The sequence below is a fragment of the Xiphophorus maculatus genome, chromosome 16, assembly GCF_002775205.1.
Source record: "Xiphophorus maculatus strain JP 163 A chromosome 16, X_maculatus-5.0-male, whole genome shotgun sequence".
Classification (NCBI taxonomy): domain Eukaryota; kingdom Metazoa; phylum Chordata; class Actinopteri; order Cyprinodontiformes; family Poeciliidae; genus Xiphophorus; species Xiphophorus maculatus.
The window spans coordinates 996443-1012482 of record NC_036458.1 but is presented as its reverse complement, the minus strand read 5'-3'; the positions used below and the strand labels follow the sequence as shown (position 1 = coordinate 1012482).

Below are 16040 nucleotides of genomic sequence, written 5' to 3'. Positions count from 1 at the left end.
CTTTAAAAATCATCGTTTCATTTTGCTTTTGTTTCCCGTCGAGGTTAAATTGTGAAAAACTTTTCTGTCATTTTGCTGAATCGAGTTTTGAATAAAATCCAGATATTTTATTTTTGCTTTGCAGCATTAAAATCTTCATTCATGCAGTTTGCGTTTTCTCCCGGTGCATGCTGGGAAACATCATCTCATTTTTCCCTTCCATAATTCTCCACAGCTGATTAAATAATAACTGCTGACCTTAAACTGCAACCTGTTGATGATGCAGATTTATTACATTTTTTGCTAAACGGAAAATTAACCTCAATGCAAATATTAAACCATAAACAGTAATAAAGTGGCGGTGAGTCCAGCAGGGGGCGCTGCGCGGTCAGTCCGCAGCTCCATCTTTTCTGAATCTATATTTTCATTTCAGACGGAAGTTGATTTATTTAGCGGCTGTCTGTGCATCTCAAACACTGCGCTCCTTCATCTGCGGCTGACTCCATCTTCTCCGCGGGACGCCATCATCATCATCATCATCACCATCATCATCATCACCACCATCACCACCCATCACCACCATTATCTTCATCACCAGTCTTCCTCTGAACTGCGGATCTTCAGCTTTTCTCCGCCGAGGTGATGCCGCCGCGCTGCCGCCCAGCAGGGACCGTCTGGCGGGTTTAGGAGCTCCGCGGCTCTTCAGCAGCAGGGAGAGAAGAGAAAAGGTAAAAACTGCTGAAAAACTGACAACATGCGGCACAGAGAGGCTCCTGTCGCAGTCAGGTGACTCTCTTCCTCTTTCTCTGTTTCTCGCTGCTGAAGTTAAAAGCGATTTACAGCCTGTGACTTTTTCTCTCCGCTAAAAACTCATTAAATGTTTGAAGTGATCAGATAATTGTCTCTAACTAGGTTTTAAAAAACTGCAGTTCAGCCAGAAAACTTTCTGAACACATAAAAAGTTGAATATTCTCCTGTTTTCTGGCCGCTTTGAAAAGTGATGAGCAGAAAATGGAGAAGAGAGAAAACAGACAGAAACGGTTCGAGTTTATTGAACTTATTTAGTGGTTTCAGTCCGAAGCAGCTGCAGAGAGGACGGTTTCCTCTGAGGAAGTGTGAGCTCAGACACACACACACACACACACACCCACACACACACACACACACACACACACACTTATCTAACGCTCCATCAGAAAATAAAATCAGATTTTCAGAGTTTTTCTGGACTGTGAATGTTGGAGTTGCTGTAAAAAGCAGAAGAGTTCCCGGCTGGAAACAGGAACCGCCTTGAACGTTTTCTGCAAACAGAAACGTCTGAAGCTGCTGCGGCTCCTTCATCTGCAGCTCCGTGACCTTGACCCCTCAGGAAGGTCAACCCTGACCTGCCGCCCCACAGGCAGAGACTTAGAGGCTCCAGAGCGAAGGCCTCTGGTTCATCTGGTTATTTTATGATCCATTATTTTGCTTTTGCTGATTCTTGTCCTGGTTTTACTTCAGTTGAGCTAAAAGTTTGACTTTATCTGATCATTTAAATCTACGTTTCTCCTTACAAAAATTCATTTCATTCAGTTTTATTCTTGAGAAACTTTCTGCCTCCGTTTGTAAAGCCGGTGAAACTGCAGCCGATCCACAAACAGAAAAATACTTTTTATGTTTAAATATATAAAACAAAACATGTTTAAATTAAATTAATTTAAGAAAACGAGAAATCAGCAGAGAAAACATGAGCATAAGAGGAACTAAATAATTTTCGGTTTGACCAGTAAAGCATCAATGCGCTCTGTGACGTTATGAATATGTAATTTATCATTTCATTAGGAGATTTTATGGGTTTTTATTTCACGTTCAGCTCGTTTCAGAAACTGGAAGCTGATTTCAGTGAGTTAGTGAAGCTAACGCCGTTAGCGCAGCGTTAGCTTCCTAATAGACGTGCTGCTGCTAGTTTACAGGGTTAATCGGCGTGTGGGTTTAGTTTCCTCACCCTGGCTGTTTGTGTTTACAGCTCAGTTCATCAGCCCTTTCAGCCAGCTGAGCAGCAGTGTGCAGCAGCAACAGAGGAAGAGTCGGGTTAGACTCCAGGTCTGTCCTGGCGTCTCGTTAAAACTGACTGCTCTTTAACGTAGATCTGCTCCTATTAGGAAAATATGAAATTGTAATGTTTTTTGGTGATATTTACTTTGATTAGGCCACGTTGGCCTCCTTCTTCTGGATGGATCCAGCAGGTTAAATATGCAGAATGGAGAAGACTTTCAAAACTGACCAGATGTTAAATTCATTGTTTTAAAGTAAAAATCTTTATTTTTGTTCAGCTCTACTTTTATTGTAATCATAATTTTTGGTGTTTGAAACTCTGATATTTAATATTCATCCTGCAGATAAAAAGCTCTGATAGTTGAACAGTTGAACTTATCGGTGATGTTTCTGTTTGGATTCCAGACGAATTAAAGTGATAAATTCATCATTTAATGATCAACATGAAGCTGGCAGCAGTTCAGCTCTGATAAAATATGAAACTGATCAGATCAGCTCTAACACTAACATCGTCCCTTCGGTTCAGCTGGATTTTAAATTCTCTAAATAATCCGTCTCGTTACCAAACATTAGAAACATTTTGACTTTCCAAAGTGATTCTGTCAGCAGAGCTGCAGCGAAACTTCATGCAGCGCTGCAAGCAACACCCGCTGGTTCTGAAACTGCCAGATCCACCCTGAACTCACCGCCGCTGAAAAAGGAACTGATGCAAATTCAGAAACTTTCTGCACAAATTACTGAAGCAGTTCGTTTTTGCATTCAGGCGGAAAATTCAAGAGTTCTGAGAACAAATGAAGGTTCAGTTATTAATAATACATTTAAATATTAGTTGTAACATATTAACTACAATGTTCATATTTAGGCCTTGGGCTTCCTACTGAGCAAAAACATAAGAATGAAAGTTGTGAGTTCAGTTCCAGCTTCCTCTTTCTAAATGCCAACGTGCCACTGGGCAAGGCACTGAACCTCAGGCCGCCTGCCGATCCGAGCGCATGAGTGAAAAACTGATTAGAAAAATGTCATTTATTCAGGATTAAAACAGAAGGAAAGATAAAAGTTGCAGACGGTTCGTGTTGCTGAAACGTTTTAACGCTGAAACGTTTTAACTCTGAAACGTTTTAACTCTGAAACGTTTTAACGCTGACTCTCCGTTCCTCTGAGGTTGAAACGTTTTCTGCCTGAAAAGCCAATAAGTTTAAATTAATGTCACCAATAAGATCAGGAAACATGTCTTCCTTAGATGCCTTAATGAACCTGAACCTTCATAAAGATCAGATAAAATCTAAAAACTTATTTAAAAATGATCCAGAATAGACTCATTAATGTGAAAAAGCATTGAGGGTGATTGACAGCGCATAGCCCCGCCTCCTGGCTCTGATTGGCTGTTTCTGACCGCCTGGTTCTGCAGATGGCAGCTGGACCACAGGAAGAATCTGTTTTTATTTTACAGATTATTTGTTTCATATTTTGCTGTCTGAACATGGAGACAGTTTTAACAAATATGTAAAAAACTTATTTTTATAAGTTACGTGCTGCAGCTTGAATTTTTGTTTTGTGGCCTGCTGATAAAATTATGAATTTGGAATAATATCTGTAATGATTTCTGAAGCACCTTCCTTGTGTTGGGCTGTTTTCTCTCTCCATCAGGTCGTGACGTTTGTCCCTCGTTAAAAACAGATCTGGTGTTGATTTGATTCTTTCTGAGAATGTATCAGGAATTATTTCATTTCTTTTCAGTCCAACACTTAAGAAATGTTAACGGCATCATGGAGAAGCTTCTTAAAGAGACAGAGACCAAATTTCAAGGCATCAAATTGTAAATTTCTATTTCTTTGAAGTCATGTTTGAATTTTGAGCTTTTTCATAAAAACTGAAGGTAAAATAGTTACTGAAGTTGTGCCTGGAAAACAGACAGAACCATCAAACTGGGACTTTCATTTAATCAATTAATGACATTTTATTCCATTTTCTGTTTTTATATACCAATGATGGGAGCTGGAACCTTTGTGTTGTGTTCCCAGTACGGCTGTAAATCTGACGCACAGCTACGTTCGCTAACAGCAGCGAGAACGAAGCCGCTTCTCTCTGGTCCGTTAGGGGTTCATTTCTGTTTCTAATCGATCTGATTGGACGCTGCAAACGATTATTGCTGTGTTCAGGTTGTGCTAAGAAGAGTTAGCCTAGCAGTGAAGCTATGCTAGCCTAAAATAGCATCTCAATGCTAACATGTAGTAGCTAACGCTAATGTCAGCATTTCTAAAGAATCTCCATGAATGATCTCCTGAAACTCTTTGCTCCAATCTGATGGATGAAGATCAGATTCAAACTATAAATATATATATTTTTATTAAACTTTCATGTCGGTTTATTCAGTAAATTATCAGCAACAGTTTTCTGATTTGAAATATTGCCTTTTTTGCCACTTAAAATGCAATTACGTAAAAACAAACGTTATATTTTATGTTCGCTTTATTTTCATGTTTTTTCATCCTTTTCTGCCAAAGTGAAAATTATTTTATTTTGAAATGATTGTTTTCAAAGAGCCAAGGAGTTTCATGTTTTCATAATTTTTTAGAAGTAAAAATACAATTTTAACATCCTGTTTATGATAAACCCAAAGCTCCAACATTCTGATATAATTGTTGGTGTGTGATTGTTACGTTTGGCCGTTCTGGCGGCTTCTCTCCAAACAGAAACACGATTTGTTAAAAAATAGAAACAGATTTAGAGGAAAACATGTTTTATTACAGCAACGTCATACATGACTGTAAATCATTTATTTGAGTCACTGCAAAAACTACAGAGGAGTCATTGTTTCCTGAACCGCAGCTTAAATGTAAAGAGTAAAAAAAGAAATCCATTGATTTGTTTCAGGAAGCGGCGCTGCGCTCTCGCCCTCTTTCCAAACACTTTCTGTTCCTCAGCTTCACAAAAATAAAGTTTTATTTTAAAAAGGAACTGCAAAAAAACTGAATCTGTCCGTAAAGATGATCTGTTTCCATCATATGTGGATTATTTTTATGATTTCATCTTTAAAAATAATCTTCAGAAATAAACCCATTTTTCCCTGAAGGATTCTGGAACTGAAAACCTTTTGCCTTTCTGTTTATGCTTTGTTTTTCCTTTTATAACCCAAAAATGGTTGAAAATGACTTTTTTAGAGATTAGATTTGATAAAACTAAAGTCTAAATACACGATGTTGACATTAGCTTATTATAAACTCTGACAATGTTTTCAGTTTGTCTTCACAAGGAAAACTTCAGGAGTTCATTTCATTCAGTTTCATGTTGTAGATGTCAGGCATTGAAGTATTTAATATTTCTAATAAAAATTTATAAACATTTCCATTTTATTCATCATTTTGTTAATTTTGCATTTGAGAACTTCATCTTATTTGTGTAAAAATCAGATTTTCTGTCAAACAAACTGAAAGATCAGATTTGAAATGTTTGCAGAACTTTTTTCAGCTCAGAGCGATTAAAACCGAGAGTTCAGCAAAACCTGATGAGACGTCTGCAAAGCACCGCCTGGATTTCTGCTTCGCCTCTTTAACCTACTTTGTGTGACACACACACGCACACACACCCCAACACACGCACACACACCCCAACACACACACACACACACACACACACACACACACACACACCTATTAACCACCTTGCGCTGAGGAAGTCGGAGCTGCAGGTTTGGGTTTTCCGTTTGTATTTCTGAATCCATCGTCTTAAAACCGTTCGGCTCGTTTGGATCAGCGACACGATTTGCAATTCAAACCAGATTATTTTAATTCTGCATGAATCCAGAGTCGCTTTGCATGTTTATGTTTACAGATCCGCGGCTGAACGTCGACGTCGTTCACTGTTACAACCTGGAACTGTTACTGTTGTTGTTTATGGGGCGATTTAGTTTGATGACCTAAAGGTGCAAAAACATGAATGATTCAAACTAAAAACTCACAAAAAACAACAAAATGCTGCAATCAGAGAAAATAGAAACAAAGACCAACAATGAACCAAACAAATGCAATCACCAGACTATGTGGGAAAGTGCCATTTTTAAACAAGCAGTTTTTATAATATTACAGACATTAACATATCTAATGTTACCGACTCCAGACTCCCCCTGGTGGCCTGGAGGATTTCTGCGTCAGCTGCATCTTCGCTTTGCTCCCATTTCCTCTGGTTGTAACATTTTTATTTTAATTTTAGGTTTTGAAACATCTTTTCGCAGCGTTTCTATGCTGTATTTGTGTTTTGGAGTTTGCATTTTCGTTGTATTTGCAAATTTCAGATGATTTTTGAATATTGCGGCCAGGTTTTAGTTTTCCCAGGGTTTCTGGAGCTGCTGGTCCAGCCCGTCTCCAGACCCAGTGCATGCTGGGAACCGCCAGGAGAAAGGTTTCACCAGGATTTTTCTCCTCCACTTCACAGAATATCTTAAAGTAAATTTTCTGACCGCCACAAACTGTTCACATTTATCTGATTTACATTCTGGTTTCCTTGCAGCTCAGTTCAGACCACAGAGAGTATTTCTGTAAGAATCGTAGTTTTAGTTTAGTTTCAGGAAAACGAGCCGAGCATCAGATTTAGATATTTTTAGACCTGAGAAAAGTTCGCCTGCAAAGCGCAGCTGCAGCCAAAACAGGAACCACTTTTTAGTTTTATGACAAACTCACCACATCCGTCGCTGCGCCGCCTCAGACTGAGGCACGTTCAAGACTGTGGGAAAACCGAGCGCCAGAAAGACGCAGCAGAAGTGATGGGAACCAGCTGCTCAAATACGAACAGACTGAGACTGATGGAGGTTTTACCCCTGGTGGTTTTTACCCCTGATAGTCTGACCCCTGATAGTTTGACCCCTGGTGGTTTTTACCCCTGATAGTTTGACCCCTGATAGTTTGACCCCTGGTGGTTTTACCCCTGATAGTTTTACCCCTGGTGGTTTTTACCCCTGATAGTTTGACCCCTGGTGGTTTTACCCCTGATAGTTTTACCCCTGGTGGTTTTTACCCCTGATAGTTTTACCCCTGGTGGTTTTACCCCTGACTGTTTTACCCCTGGTGGTTTTACCCTTGATAGTTTTACCCCTGACTGTTTTACCCGATATTTTCTAGCGTCTTTATTCATCTCATCGTTTTATTTAATTTTTTTTTAAACTTCACAGTGTTTCATATTTTCAGATTCTGTTTCCTTTCAGAAGAAATTTCTGCATAAATTCAACCAAACAAATTTAATTCCTGTCGCCTTCTGCTGTTAACATTTCCTGAAAACAGATTACTGATTTTTATTTACATTAAAAAAGCAGAAAACTTTGTTATGAACTCATTAATTTCTATTCATTTTCTTTAGGGATGAATGAAATATCATCATTAACATCAATGTCAGCCAATTTCATTTTTAATAAATCAGTTTGATAAATAAAACAGATTATTAACGGCTGCTGTTGGCCGTGTGGCTGTTAGTGATGAAGCAAAGGATTATGGGAAGTTTAACTGAAGCAGTAAAGTGGCGGTGTTGTTTTTATTTTTACGATGTTGGTAAATAAAAATAATATCAGTAAATATTGTTTATTAGTTTATCAAATCCTGAATTTAACAATAATCAAATCACATCGATCTGTCACCATAACTAATCTTTCTAGGCGATAATTATTGCAATAGACGATAATATTTCCTGCTTTTTTCATATCCATAATGGCAAAATGATCCAGTTTTGCAGACTGATGAACTTTAATTCATAAAAGAACATGTAACACTAAAACTGGAAGATATTTTAGATTTCTAAAATAAAACATAACAACCAAAAACAACAAATAAAACCGACAGCATAAAAAAAGGATGATTTTTTTTCTGTAAGCAAAATATTCCTTCAAAAATCTAAAATCATCAGAATGTAAATTATTGAGCTCATTTTAATTTAGCATTGACTTCTTATTGCTGCTCTCCTCTGATTGGCTAAAAAATAAGACTAAAGGATTTTAGAGTGGCCTAGTCAAAGTGTGGAGTTAAATCTAAATGTGATGATTCTTCTGTAAAACGAGCGAATCAGATTCCTCCACAGAGAAACATAACCAGTTATTATATTTAGTTAATAAATAAATTCATCCTTTATTAACTTCATGATTTATTGGATCATTTTAGAGGAAAGTTTTTCTCTTGAACATTCAGTCTGATCATAGTAAGAACTGTTTATCTAAGGTTGCTGCAGGTATTATTTGCATTTCCTGGCGCTTGGAGCCATAAAAACCATAACTTGACTCTGTTATGGTTTAATGATTTATGTTGCTTCTCTTTGCTTTTACTTCCATCATAAAGACATAAAATATGCAAACAAAACTTTAATTATCAACAGTTAGAGTCCAATCAATGTTCTGGAACATTTCTACTTTATTCTTTAATAAAATGGCTGAGCTCCGCCTCCTGACAAACATTTTAAAGATCCCAACAAAGTGGGCGGAGCCAATATACAAGGGGGCGTGGCCACGCGTGGGATGCGTAAAAGGGGCGTGGTCAGGACAAATAAATGAAGTGTTGCTGATATCAACTTTATTGTTAAGCAATAAAGAGACTTTTTTAAGTGACTAGCAACACATTTAGCAACATTTTTCTGTTATTGGAGATGTTTATGGCAACATGAAGCAGCAACTGCCGTTAGCCGTTAGCCGTCCTGCAGCCAAAATGTAATGAGAAATGCTAACAGCGCTGGCTGTTCTCCACCAGGGGGCGTGTCGGAGGCGGTTCTAAACCAGGGCACAGTGACATCTAGCAAACGGGAACCAATAGGAAAATCCGCCTGTAGTACCGCGTTGAGCCCAAAGAGGGCAGCACTGCACTCTTTGGTTTTAGACCAAATATTATAGAATTAAACAAATTCACATGAAATGTCACATAAAGATAGTTCTGAGTGCAGAAAAAGACATTTTTAACATTTATCTTTAAGAAAATTAAATCACACTGCAGCGTTTTCTGCTAAATCTTTGTTTTGCTCAGGCTTGTATTTTAACGTCTTTTGCTTTGGTCTGCAGATACTTTATTACATTTCCTTTTTTAGCTGTTTATATTCCTAAAAGTTTATTTACGAAGCTATGAAGTGATTTCCAGAGCTGCGCGTCCCGATAAACGTCCTGCTGCCCAGAAGCAGAGCTGTAAATCCTCCTCTTCCTCCCTGCAGAGAATCTTCATCCTCGACTTTCTGACCTTCGTCCGACTTTTTGGAGCAGAAACATGGAGGCCAGAGGGAAGTACGACTTCACCGCCACGGCGGACGACGAGCTCAGCTTCAGGAAGAACGACATCCTGAAGGTGAGGCCTGACCCTCCCCCACCTGTTTCTGCTGAGTAATGCCTGCCTGACCCTCCCCCACCTGTTTCTGCTGAGTAATGCCTGCCTGACCCTCCCCCACCTGTTTCTGGTCAGATCATAAACATGGAGGACGATTGGTGCAAGGCTGAGATGAACGGACAGGAAGGATTCATCCCCAAAAATTACATCGACCTGCAGACTCCAGAGTAAGGCCCGCAGCACCATGAGGCCGCCGCCGTGTCGCCACCTGAATCTGTTGGGGGTTGAAAACTTTTTGCTTTCCAGCTGGTTCAAGGAAGACGCCAGCCGCAGCCAGGCGGAGGAGCTGCTGAGGCACAAAACGGTCGGAGACTTCGTGATCCGAGGATGTCAGAGTTCGCCGGGAGACTTCTCCATCTCCGTCAAGTAGGTGGAGCCAAACATAAAGTATTCACACCCTGACATAAAGTATTCACACCCTGACATAAAGTATTCGCACCCTGACATAAAGTATTCACATCCTGACATAAAGTATTCACACCCTGACACTGAGTAGCAGTTTTAGTTTTTTATCAAACTTTACTGATTGTTAGTTTTAATTCTCGTATTTCTCAGGTGATTCTGTATTTTTAAAATCACAGAAACTTTCGTTTTAGTGTTGATTTATTCCAGACTGTAACTCTGATCAGTTTCCTTCCAGTTTTACTTTTTTTTCTGCATTTTTTTACGTTTATTTTGGACACAAACGGCTTGTTACATTAATTATCAGAAAAATGTTTTTATTTAATGAGCCACTTAAATCAGATCTGATCCTCCAAACTTTAAGGTTTTTCTACTCGTAACAAAATTTAAAAATCTTCAGACTCTGGATTAAAGTGAATTATCGCTGAAAACATCGCAGCAATGAAAATCAATGATCTGATTTATTTTTATTATATTCAGATTATAGGATCTAAAACATCCTGCCCATGTTTTTAATGAACAATATGTTTTCATATTCTGGTATTTAAAATAATTTGTGAAAAGTTTGGAGAATTATTTATGATTTTAATATTTGTTGAATGTTGAAGATCTGAAGTTTCTAAATGACAGAAAATTCATTTAAAGCTTCGAAACTTAAAACATGAAACTAAACTCATAACCGGCTCAAATTTCCCCAAACCAAACAAAAGCAACAAAGTTTCATTTAAACAGATTTAAATTTGTAACTAAAAAGGAAAAAATCCAGATTCTGACAAAAATAAAACCTGAAAATATTCACAGCTGCTGTAAAGTTATTATATTTCCAGAATGCAGAGATGATCATGAATAAAACTATTTAAATAATTATGCAAAAGCTGTGGAGAGGTTTCAACTCCCAAAGCTAATTTAAGATGTTATTAGTTGTTATTTCAGTAGAAAATGTTGAGATTTACCAGCAGAAGTATTTATGTTTCCATGTGACCATTTATGGTCGGAACGATAAACAGAAACTGCAGCTGGACGTAAATCCAGACGTTTACTGACACGACGGATTTCAGTTCATCTGCAACAAATAAAAGCAGAACCAGTTCGACTCAGAGTTTATTCAGGTTTAAAATGTTTATCTTCAGAGGTTGGATGATTTTCATCCAAGGGAATAAAGAGGATTTTCTTTCATGTCAAAATGTCTGAAACATCCAGATTTAAATGTCAGGAGTTTTTTAAAAAGTAAAACATTTTACTGGAAAAGTATCTAATCAAATTATCCATAATTTAATATTTTAAAATTACATAAGCGGATGGATCAAAATATAAAGTTAAGTGGAAATTTGGGTATTTTGAAAACCAGAATGAAAATAATTCATATAAGTAACAAAAAAATAACAAAATCAGGGAACATAAAATGTTTCCAAATCAGTTTCTGTCAGTAAAAAGCTGCAGCTGTGAGTCTGTCTGGCGACTTCCTGTGTTTTTCCTTCACTGGCAAGAAAATCCAGAAATTTTACTACAGGAGAGAAACGATAAAATAGTGAAAGTGCAGCGTAGTACACATGTTTCCAAAAACAATACGTAAGTAAATGTAAGTAGTTACTGCCAAACTGCATTTAATGTTGATTTGGTGAAAAGGTAAAAATATTTGGATGGAATCTACAAAAATTACTGCAGATAAAGTTTGAAAAGTTTTTTCCCCATCTTCTATTTTCCATCCAGACTTAAAAATGAGTAAAATAATATTTTATATGTTTCCATCTGTGGTGGTTTATTTCTGAGAATCGTTATTATTTAGTTGAAGCTGCAGTTCTGCAGGCTGACCAGCAGGGGGCAGTGCAGCTGATCCTCAGGAATAAACTGGGAGTCTTCTTCTGCAGCTTCCTGTTTCTGCACCAAAACAAACCAGGCGAAGATCTAAAGCATCTAGATTCAGTTCACCGACACAATCTGATTTTATATGTTAAATATTTTAATACAAACTGTTTCTGGATGCAAAACTCTGATCTGTAGATGAAAACATCGTTAGTTTCAAAAACACGTTTAATCTGCAGCAACGAGACGATTTCACGCTGAATTATGATTATAGGAAAATATTCACTGCAAAAGCACAAAATATTGTCAAGTACTTTTATTTAGCTTCTAGTGCAAATATCTCAGTAAACTTGAAAACAGACAAAACGAACCGACAGGGAACTTTTACCAAAACTTTCATCAACATTAAGAAATTATTGACTTTAAATAATCTCCCATAAATTGTTGAAAAATTACCTGTGAGTTAGTTTTGTCTTTTTCCAAGTTCACTGAGATATTTGCACCAAAACTAGAGAAAATCTTTTACAGTGATGACGTTCAGTTAATGAGATTTTTGCTAAAAAAAATAAAATTAAAATGTGGGTCTGAATGAAAAGAGAATTTTAACTTATGTGTTTAAAAACTGAAACTGACCTAAACTTTGATAAATGTTCTGCTTCAGACATGAGAACGACGTTCAGCACTTCAAGGTGATGCGGGACAATAAGGGCCAGTACTTCCTGTGGTCCGAGAAGTTCACGTCTCTCAACAAGCTGGTGGAGTTTTATAAAACCACATCCATCTCCAAAACCAAACAGATCTGCCTCCAAGATGGCTGCCAGGAGGGCAGGAGCCCCCCAGGCCCCCAGGTAGACACACACCTGGACACGCCCCTTTACTTTAACAGGCCGTTTCTCTCCATGGCGACGCTCAAACATGGGCACTTTTTATATTGATGCCACTGAATGAAGCTAAATAATTATATAAAGTTATTATTAGGATCTGACTCACTGAGAGGAACTTCCTGTTTTTATATATTCGTGTAAAAATTCTTGATGATTTTAATAAGTTTCTGCTAAAATCGTTGAGTTGAAATCACAAACATTTTAGTGAATATTATTCATTAAAATCAGGAATAATTTGAGGTGTTTACTTTTTAATTTATGGAAGAAAACACCAACATATACATTCACTCACATAATATTCATTTTAATTTTCAAGAAATGAAAATATTTCCAACCTGTTGATTTATTTTATGAAGTCAGACATTATTTAGATTAATTACTACAAAGACAGTTGTAAAGCTTTTATTTCTATTAATTATGATTTTCTGTTAACAGCAAGATTTAAATATTTGATGTAATATTAAATCCTAACATTACATCAAAGCAATAAAAATATTTAAATACAGAAATATGAGCTTAATAAAAAGGGTTAAAAATCATTTTAGGATGTGTTGTGGTGGTGCAGGGATTAAGCACAACCCACATAAGGAGGCTTTAGTCCTGGACGTGGCTGTTGCAGGTTCGATTCCCGGCCTGGCAACCTTTGCCGCATGTCTTCCCCCTTCTCTCATTACCCACTTTCCTGTCAATTAACTATCTAATAAAGGCCACTAGAGCCAATAAAACCCTTAAAAAAAAAAATCATTTTAATCTGACGATGTGTCAATGTTTGAACCATCAACAAAAACATAACGTCTAATTTTTTTTACTTTAAATCCCGGTTTATAAATTGTTGTTTTATTCAGATTAATAATTTTCTGTGAAACATTTGTAGTTTCTTTTAGGATGATGAAAACAGTTCTGAGTTGCTTTTCTGAGAAATAAGGAAATTGTTTTTGATAAGCTCTTCCTGGAATCACGTCATCGATTCTTTCAATCTTATGATAATTTGATCCTTTTATTAGTAATTCGTCTATTTTAATTCAAAGAATCATCTGGGTTTTTTTCAGTGCAGCGAAACTCAAAGAACGTGTAATTAATTTTTTATCAGTAGTTTTTACAGATCTCTCATAAATCACTTTTAATTGCATATTTAGTCCCTTCCTCCTCTCGACTTAAATTTATTCTGTTTATTTTCTCAAACACAAAATAAAATGTTATAATTTCATAATTTTAGTTTTTAAACAGGAAACTTCTTATTTCTTTTTTTGTGGATTTGTTGTTTTTGTGCTGCAGATTAAAAAAACAAGAAGATTTAATAAATGTTTGTTAATAAATTAATACATCTGTTAATAACCTGTTTCTCTTTATTGGTGTGAAAACTTTTCTCTGAATCTGCTGCAGTTTTTATCAGTAACTGGATTTGATCAGTTTCTGCTGAAATCGGACTGATTGTTGTTAAACTGATCGGATCAGAACCGCCATCATTTCATCTGCACTTCTGAGAATCATCGTCAGCAAAACGTCGTTCAGAAGAATAAAGTCTAACTTTATTTGCAGCTGTAACAGTTTCCTCGTCCAGATTGAGCCAAAAGTTTGAGAAAGTTTTGGATTTGTGAGCGTCTGAGTAGCCGAGGTTGTTTTATCTGAGCTCTGCTGCTTCCTTCCTGCAGGTGAAGAGAGGAAGTTTGCCTGAGCATCGAAACTCTGCTGCAGCCGTCGCCAGCGCGCCGCGCCGCGCCTCCGACCAGCCGTTCAGCCAGCTGGTAACAAACCTTTTATCATATTGTTACAGTATTTATTGCAGCATCCAGACTGAAGGATCTGCTGGAAATCAAAGGCAAAAGAAAACAGCTTCATAAAAGAAGCATGTTACAATATATGAAAACTTCAGATTTAATTTTGAATTCATATTCTGTCTGAATCTGGTTAACAGTTTCATACCAAGTTCTTCAGTCAGACTCTTTGATTAAAACTGGGGTGAAACGATTCGTCAGATCAATCATGATCAATCGGTTGTTGAAAAATCATCAATTAATCGTTAACTGGCGTTTACAGACCCAAAACACCACATGGAGCCTAAGTTTCTCCAAACTGCTCGACATCAATCTGTTGATTTGTGTTCCTGTTTCAGGCTAAACGTTCCGGCTTCGAGGAGCGAGCGCACACCATCGGACACACAGGCCGCAGCAGCCCCATCAGCTCCGCCTGCCCGCCTCGCCGCACCTCCGAGACCATGCCGCTGCCTACGGTTAGCCGCCGCTACTTCTACTAGCTGTTAGCATTTCACACAGAACGCTGGCTCTCCACCCAGGGCGACAGAAATCACTTCATGAGAGTCGTTCTGTGTATAGTGACCAAACCATTTTCTGCTAAACAGCCGACATGATATTATCATTAATACCCGAAGTGGAGATTTGAGAAAATCAAATCTGTTTATTCATTTTACTGTTTATTCATTTTACTGTTTATTCATTTTACTGTTTATTCATTTTACTAACTGTTCATTTTAACACGCAACACAAATCAAGTCCTGCTTGTCCTGATACAATCTGACTAGCGCTACGCTGCCCCCTGTTGGTTTGGCATGTTTAAAACAACGCTCAGAGGCTATTGGTGCCGCTTCATGTGAGCCTTTTGCAATTAATCAATTAATCGTAATCACTTGACATGTGACAGACAAAGTGACAGGTGGATGAAAACGTTTCTGAAACCGATCCCGTCTTTTAAACAATTATTGTTATATTTTTAAATAGTGCGGCAGAGATATTTGTGTGTGTGTGTGTGTGTGTGTGTGTGTGTGTGTGTGTGTGTGTGTGTGAGATCTCAGAGCATCAAGTTAGTTTTTATTTATTTCTACTGGGTTGATTTGAGGCAAAACTTGATGTTTGTTCCTGATAAAGTTAAAATTTGTTCTTTCAGGTTGACTCATGGTGGCGTATCATTAACGTTAGCCGGTCGTTCTGCAGCCGTACTGCAGCTGCACAGTAACAAACGTCTGTCCTCCTTCCTGCAGAGGGCCGGCGGCGTCCAGGTGAAGGCGCTGTACGACTTCACGGCGGAGGAAGACGACGAGCTGGGGTTCTGTGCCGGTGACATCATCGAGGTTTTGGATCGCTCGGACCAGGCGTGGTGGAGAGGTCGGCTGCGGGGTCAGAGCGGCTTGTTTCCTGCTAACCACACAACTCTGATATGAGGAGCCGAAGCGCCACCTGCAGGCCAGGCTGCGGCGGCTGAGTTTGCTGCAGGTTGAACATTTCCTTCTGGCCTGCAGGAAGTTTCTAAACAGGAAGTGCTGCAGAAGCCATGTTTTTTACCGTTTGTATTATAACGCAGCTGCAGGTATTTATTGATGGATGCTTGTTGGCCTGATCAGTCAAATCTTTCTGCTCACGTTTTACAGTAAATTCACGTTTCATTTGGTCATTAAAACTCACTGAAGAGAAACTTTGTTACTATTCATCTGATGTTTCCTTCTGAACTTCGGTTTTACCGTTTATTATTCTTCAGCCTCATTGAGCTGCATAAATATAGCAAAACCTGAGTAAGGTAAAAATGAATGGGTGGTTTTCAAAATAAAAGCTGCACAGCTTGAATAGTTTTGTTCTTGTTTCACGTT

General features: G+C 37.9%; 1 protein-coding gene across 2 annotated transcripts; it reads left to right on the top strand.

Annotated features, from left to right (window-relative positions):
* The first annotated feature begins 354 nt into the window (after window positions 1–354).
* grap2 (GRB2-related adaptor protein 2) lies at window positions 355–16017 on the top strand. Of its 2 annotated transcripts, none has more exons than XM_005813630.2 (8): window positions 355–707; window positions 9184–9314; window positions 9429–9520; window positions 9600–9719; window positions 12220–12406; window positions 14095–14187; window positions 14556–14672; window positions 15438–16017. In XM_005813630.2, exons 2-8 carry the CDS (start codon window positions 9237–9239, stop codon window positions 15615–15617), a joined length of 867 nt encoding a protein of 288 aa, XP_005813687.1. In that variant the 5' UTR covers window positions 355–707; window positions 9184–9236; the 3' UTR covers window positions 15618–16017. The 2 variants fall into 2 exon arrangements, with proteins under 2 accessions (XP_005813687.1, XP_023205407.1); XM_023349639.1 differs by lacking the exon at window positions 355–707 and adding an exon at window positions 5975–6455.
* Window positions 16018–16040: the final 23 nt, after the last annotated feature.